Source organism: Corvus brachyrhynchos, unplaced genomic scaffold (genome assembly GCF_000691975.1).
Source record: "Corvus brachyrhynchos isolate BGI_N302 unplaced genomic scaffold, ASM69197v1 scaffold117, whole genome shotgun sequence".
Taxonomy (NCBI): Eukaryota; Metazoa; Chordata; class Aves; order Passeriformes; family Corvidae; genus Corvus; species Corvus brachyrhynchos.
Window position 1 is genome coordinate 915,921 of NW_008238833.1, and position 7,063 is coordinate 922,983.

At 43.1% G+C, this 7,063-nt stretch overlaps 1 protein-coding gene across 4 annotated transcripts in view; it reads right to left on the minus strand.

The window, feature by feature from the left end:
- Positions 1 to 7,063, minus strand: part of MTMR2 (myotubularin related protein 2) — a 59,977-nt gene that overhangs the window by 21,864 nt on the left and 31,050 nt on the right. For 3 of the 4 annotated variants that reach the window (XM_008636784.2, XM_017738199.1, XM_017738200.1), the window contains 3 exons: positions 3,744 to 3,819; positions 424 to 518; positions 136 to 246 (listed from right to left, as the gene is read on the minus strand). In XM_008636784.2, the coding sequence (XP_008635006.1) occupies positions 136 to 246; positions 424 to 518; positions 3,744 to 3,789 (252 nt within the window). In that variant the 5' untranslated portion in view covers positions 3,790 to 3,819. Of the gene's footprint in view, positions 1 to 135; positions 247 to 423; positions 519 to 3,743; positions 3,820 to 7,063 lie in introns of those variants that run through there. The other variant, XM_017738201.1, reaches the window with a different exon arrangement.

Genomic DNA, 7,063 nt, shown 5'->3' on the forward strand with positions numbered 1-7,063 from the left:
TTTTATCATGTTTTTTGACACCTGTGAAGTCATACTGACTGAAACATTTTGCAGAACTTCCTGCAGTACTACAGAGAAAACCTTTAAAAATACATGTTCCCCTTCCCCTATTGCAAAACACAGATAAAAGTTTACCTTGCATACAATCTCCAGCCCGTATGAATTCTCACCGCGACTGGAAGCACCTCCAATTTTCTCCACTCTGTTGATTACACCTAAAGATGCATCTAGGACAAAAGGAGGGTCCTGTAGACAGTTGAAATTTGTGAGTTTAAAAAGGGGAGGGGGAAAAATCCCCAGCTCCTGCTCCCTTATGTCTATATTCCCAAACATATAGTTACATTTCAGACAGAATTACTCTCAGACAACACGTAGGTCTAAAGACTGAAAAGGTAACGAAAGCAGATCATTTCAAAAGCTTACCCGTTCCATGCTTTTAAAATACAGTCTATAATTGGTAACAGTAAGGGTTCCTCTGATTGCTCCAGTGAAGGGGCAGATGTAAGTAACATCCTTAGCTTAAAAAAAAAAAAAAAAAGAAAGAAAATAAGAAGTTGTTAATTTCACGGTTAATTTATGGGAGAAAAATTATGCCAGCAGCAATATTTGGGGGCCCTACCTTGCAGATCATGAAATTAAAACAAGCTTAATCTGGGGTTCTAGCCTAGAGCCTAGAGCTAACATGCAAGTTTCAGTTCAGTGGAGAAGGTAAATGTTTGGGTAGAAATAGTACCACCACCCAGAATCCTCCATTTGCACAAAACTGCTACCCCTGTCAACAGGCCAGTGTTTGGTGCACACTGTTTGCTCTTATTGCCAGTAGCTGAGAACACACATGAAAACAGGAGACCACTCCTGCCTGGATGCACACAATTGAAGCTGACAACAATCTGCATAAAAGCTAAGGATTGTGCCCAAGATGGTTTGTGCCACCTGGGGCAGGAGAAGGCAGTTCTTGTGCAGGCAGGTTTTAGGATGCCTGGGTCCTTCTGTACACCCTTGCATGTGGAGTCAGCCCTGGGATGAAGGCCTTCATGCTAAAAGCCAGCAGAGCTACAGTGATCTGCAGGAGCCATGAATCTATGTAACACCCAGCTGCCGGTGCTCTAGGTCTGAAGTCAGCGATCAAGTTACTCTACACAATTCAATTATTTTTGAGCCTGAGTGACGGTGACTCAAAACAGTCCCCTTCTTAAAAGGCCTCAAATGTTTCTCACTTGTTCCAGCAAAAGGCAAGAGGTGCTGCTGGCTTTCCACAGCAAACACCTCTCCTAACTGCCCTTCTGTTTTATATCAATTAAAAAGGCCAAGATTTAAGTTGTTGCCTCCCCACCTCTACCGCCTACCAGGTCTTCTGCCACTGAAGCAGTTGGCTGGCTGTGTCATGGCAATGGTTTACAATATCACCAACAAGTAATGACACCCCTCAAAAACACAGAGGAGACCCACTGACCAGAGCTGCCAGATCCATGAAAGAATTCCCTGGATCATCTTAATAACCTCAAGCCTCCAAGCTCTAGGCCACCCATTTCGCAAGGGCTGTGTCAGGAGGATGGCTCGCCTCCTACCCAGAAGACAGCCGCCATGAACACGAGGTATGAGGCTGCTGGGGTGTCAGGATGGGAACCTAAATTTCTTCCACCTTTATCCCATGAGATTTAGCCCAGAGGGAGAAAGAGAAGAAGTCTGCCTTATTCCAGGGCACTGGCAACTCATATAACTAAAACATCCTCACATCAGTTCTGCTTCTGCATTGTCTTCATTGACTCTCGAGATTTGGATGTGGAGAAAGATCCTTAAAATATCAGAAGTGACAAATTCAGAGCAAAATATGTAGCATACAATATCTGGTTAAAAAGAAATAAAATATATATATAAACATGCTAGTAATTCCACTATTTATTTATTTGTATAAATTTACACATATTTGTTTGAAGGACAATTAAACACAAAATGCTTATAGCCATTTCTAATTAAACCAAGTGTTTCATTAGTGGCCGATTATTAATCACTTCTTTTCAAAGACTAGTTTGACAGAGGTTTGAAAGCAGACTCAGGAAGCATAACAAGGGTGAGGGCAGCCTGCCTAGTTTTTCCACTGGAGTTCCCATTATTCAAAATGTAATTTCAAAATGTTTTAAAAAACCCCAGCAAAATCCACTAATAAGAAAAGCATGCATTTACATCTGAAAAGGAACGGGATTTCTGGGTAAAGAGGAAAGGTAAGGAACCCCAGGCACGATCTCAAACACCGGCCTTGCCAGCTTGTAAGCCACACCACCTTTCACATTTGCATTTTATTAGACTGGTTTCCTAAGGAAACAATTTTACTTGATTACACTGCGCATGTACAAATGCACCTACACACATGGCTTGTCTGACCTTAACCCTGCCACAGCTGTATGATTTCAGCAGTCCCTACTTGATAAACAGGGATCTCCACGGCATTAAAGTGCTCCACTGTTTGTGAGAACGAATGCCAGGTATAATAGAGAGGTTGTAGTAGTGCTATCACCACGGGAAAGCCTAATGATCTCAGTCTTTGGTATGTATAAGAGAATACATATGGGAGAAAGAAACCAGAAACCAGATTTACTAATTCCCCTGCTTGTGGAATTCCTGTCTTTTACAGGCCAATCTTACCCTAGATTATTGGGTTGGCTGAAAATATTTTTTCTTCCCTTCCCTGTAAAATACAAGAATTACATTTGCCTTTCTTCACACTTTTAACAGGAAACAATTATTGCTGGTGAATAACAAAGATTTCCTTTTTGCTGCCTCCAGCTTCTTGCTGGAACAGGCAGCTGCTGTCTGGGCTACTCCAAAAGTCACCCAGTCTTATAGATTTACATCGCTCATCACACCATTTGCCAACAGATAAAACACAGGTAACTCTGATCTCTTAAAACATTCCCTAGGAACCCTTCAAAGTACTGCCTCACTGTCAGAGCTGTGTCGGTGGAGTGAGATAGATATCAGTCTGCAGTGTATGGTTGGAATATGAGTTCAGAGTCCTTAGGAAAGAGGTTGAGAAAAAGATTAATCATTGAGGTGGGTTGTTTGGAGGGTTTTGTGCTTGGTTTTATATTGTTGTCGTTGTTGGGTGCATTTTTTTTGTGAAGTATTTTCAGTTTTTGTTTTTTCGGTATTTTATGTTTAGGACTGAAGCTGCACTCCTCTATACCATCCTAAAAGGAAGGCAACATGTTAAAAAAGTGAATGCAAAATCTTTCAGAGAAAATTAATCAAGAGGCTTACTCAAGCCTTCAGAATGGAGAGCATCAGCAAATCTGATGCATGTCACAATATCTGGATGAAAAAAGAAAAAACCCATCCCCCATCGCAGTAAGTTCCCTGCAAAAGGACTGTATCCTTTCCTAGAGTCCATGACAGAGATTTGACACACAACTGTGCTGTGTCAGCCTAAGAAGTTACCCTGTGGCAAGGACAAACTGAAACAGTTGATCCATGTCCTCTCAGGAGGCAGCAAATGCAGAGCTGTACAACTCACCCCATCACTCATGGTAAGAGCGTTGAATTGCCTTGTACTTGCCACGTGCTAAAAGAAGACACAGTTACCTTGGCCCAGGTAATGTGCAATAGCTCGATTAATGAAACAACCTGATCATGGTTCCCAAAACATCTGCAAGGTGCTGTTGTTGGTCAGTGACCACCAAGATATTTCACTCTGTGGATATTTTACTGTTTGTCAGCAAACAATAAGGAATTTCCTCTTCACGTACCCATGTCTTTAATGGTTTCCCCAGGTAGCAAAGGCGGCTCTTCCATTTCAGCCAATTTATTAGCTTCCCTCAGGACCTAGGCAAAAGATGCAAGTACAAAGAGAAATTCATTATGTTTTCATAAACCAAGAAGTTTACACTTCAGGTAACAGTATCAGGTCAACAGTATCAAGGACAACAAATATTCTAAGATCTTGAAGTACTGCCTAGGGTCTCTTCAGAGGTCAACACCAGGCTCTGTGCTTTGGCAGCACACTTCCCAGGTGTCCTTTCATGCTCCAACCTTCTCTTGCCCAGCCCACCATCACAAGTCAAATTCTCTCACAGTTATGTATACAGAGCCAAAGGAATCAGTTCCTTTCCCAGTTGAAGGGCTCAGCGATTACCACAATGGTATCAACTATTCAGCAGAGCAATTTGTAGTTTACACTGAGGAAAGTTGAAAAGGTCACCTTGGTCACTCCACTGCTCAGTGAGGGTCCCACAATTGCAAAAGCCCTGACTGGACTCAGTTAAAAAGGTCCTATTTTGACAGGCATATATAGGAGGTACAGTTCAGATTTTCTTTTTTTTTTTTGGCTGCCAAATGACCCCTTCTTCACTTTCCTTTGGGTTCATGCTATACCACAGGGCATGACTTCTCAGATCTATGGTTGCATTTACACAAGGGTTTTGACAAGAACAGCTGCTATCATGAGCAGATGGACATTTTAGGAAAGCATGGCTGTAACTAGGAAAGCGTAAACTGAGGTCTAAACCTATAAGAACTAGGAGAGAAAAGCCAATATAAGTGATCAAGATTAAGGCTATGTGGTCAAATGCAGATGGATTTACTCATGTTGTCCACGCCTCAAACTGGACAAATGACCACAAGCACAGCAGTACAGGTTGCTCAACCTCTTAATACAGACAGAGAGCAGGTAAGTTAGTCCAGACTCTGCCTCATGCTATAGCAACCACAAAACTTTGAGTTCAAGGTTGGTGTATGTCCCGCCTGGTGAAGACAGGCAGAGGGAGCTCATTGCTGCTCACAACTGAATGTGCAGGCTCACCCAAAATGTTTTCTTTATCATAATGCAAGGAAAGAGAAAGAATTGCTTCAATTTGGAGTCAGGAAATCCCTGCAAAGAAAATTCAAAGACATAGCCTAAAGTAGCATTCTAGAACCTGACACGTCTGTGGTCAACTTTCATGTAGGATCAAGCCAGAGGGAGAGCCTCGGGGAAGAAAAATTCCCTAAACTATGCAAAAAAAATTGGAAACAAACCCAAAGAAAGCCCTTGCCACAATAAGAGCACATTCCAGCATTTTCACACAACAGATTGATGCATAGATGAAAAGATTAACAAGATCAAAGCCTTCTTGAGAACAAGATGTACATTTGAAAAAATGCATTCAAAAGACTTAGAAAAAAATTAATAATAAAGCAAGTACAGTCCCGACTTCCTAACAGAAACCTCACAACTGCACCCACTTAGACCAGGTCTTAACACGGAGGTTTCCAGAGCAGCTGGGCTGGGGTCCACAGGATGAGTAAGGAGAGGTCACCACCGACAGAACTCACACTGGCAGCAACTTGCTGGGAAGCTTCTCTTCCCCCACATCAGCAATATCAATAAAAATAAGGTTTTGCTGGTGTAACAAGCAGAAATCGATGTTGAGGACTTCTTGTCAGAACAGCTGTGTTGGCCAAAGATCACACACCCCATCAAAGCCCTGACTGAGGGCCTCCCTGACAAAAGCCTGTGATGTAGACCCACTCTCAACTCCTCTGTGTCCAATATTGTGCTTGAGTAACAGCCCTGAAATTAGCAGGGTAACATCTGGATTATGATAAATGAGATGGAGGCTTCTGGCTAATTAGCCCATAAGTGGTGGTCATCTTTTTGGCCTTTTATCTTGGAAGGACATTAGTGAAAATACACTCTGCATTCAGAACATGATCACAGCTTCTTTGAGAAGGTCCGTACCCCACACGGGCAGCAGCTGCTGCCAGGATCACTTCGGTCAACAGCTGGACTTGCTGCTCTCCTGCAGATGTCAGCAGGAGCACGTTCAGCAGTAAACATTTGGGGGACTGGGTTGTATCTTAAGCCAAAACAAATATGAGGTAAGACACATAGAAAGCACTCGGTATGACAAACATCTGCCGAGGCGGCAGAGGTGGGCAGTGCTCAGGTGGGTTTTAAACCCTGTCCTGCAAGTGGGGGAGAGAAGGAGGGAATAAGCAAGCAGTATGAAGAACCTCCATGTGAACACCGTTCTGTAAAGACAAGGTTGAAAACTTTTTCAATTTAAAAAGTGTCTCTTCTAAGTCTAATAAAATCCATCTGCTCATTCACACTTCTCTGTCCCCAGGGCCAGAGGAAAGGGTCAGCAATCAAACCCGTGCTCACTTCAACACCAGGCAGCAGACGGCTGGCTTCCTGGAAGCACAGCACTTCAAGGTCGGCCTCCTTGCCTCCCCTCTTATTATTTCTTTTTTTTTTTTTTTTTGCTACAGTCTTGAGGACTAAACTCATTTTCACCACCCCTCAAGTGACTTCAGCACAATACCTATCTCAGGTAACAAAGCACTGAGTCCACGATGATTTCAAAGTCGGTGCAAGCACATAACCCCTGGATAACCATCATCCGTCCCAAGAGGCTGAGACAGACATGGTCAGAAAGCCTAGGACAAACACTTCTCTATTGTACCAGTCTATGCACTACCTGCTCAGCACGAGATTTTGAATAAGCTTCTGGCTGGAACATGGGCACTTGAAACCCATCCTGGCAGAAGCCAAGAAATGAATGGTAGATATTTTCCTGAAACTCACTTCCATCAATGGCTCCTTAAAATTGATTTTGGGAAACGCAATCTGTGTGGGGCTGAAAATGCAGGCAGCAGGCACAGGAGAAGACATCTGTGGCACCACTGGAGGACAGGGGCCAGCAGCAGGTAAGAAAAGTGGGTGGATAAGAGAAGAGGAGTTTTGGAAACAGATCAAGGAGAAAGAATGGCATGGGACAATGCACATGAAGCTCTAAGATGACGTCAGTATTATAAATGGGCTCTTTGCTCCTTATATGACTAAGGCAGTGACATGAAAAGCCTTTCCATCTTACTGCCATCCTCCTCTCCCCCTCAAAATCCAAAAATGGTTCATTAAACTGTGAGGAAAATCTTTTTTTGTACATTAGCCTATTTTCAAGACTCTAAAAATAACACTCTTGGGCCCAAATTTAGCCCTCTGCAAGCCTTTCAAAATTAAATTAAGAGCACCAGTAAGGCGAGGAAGCAGGGAAGGGAGCCAGGGACACGACTGCGGCAGCCCGGC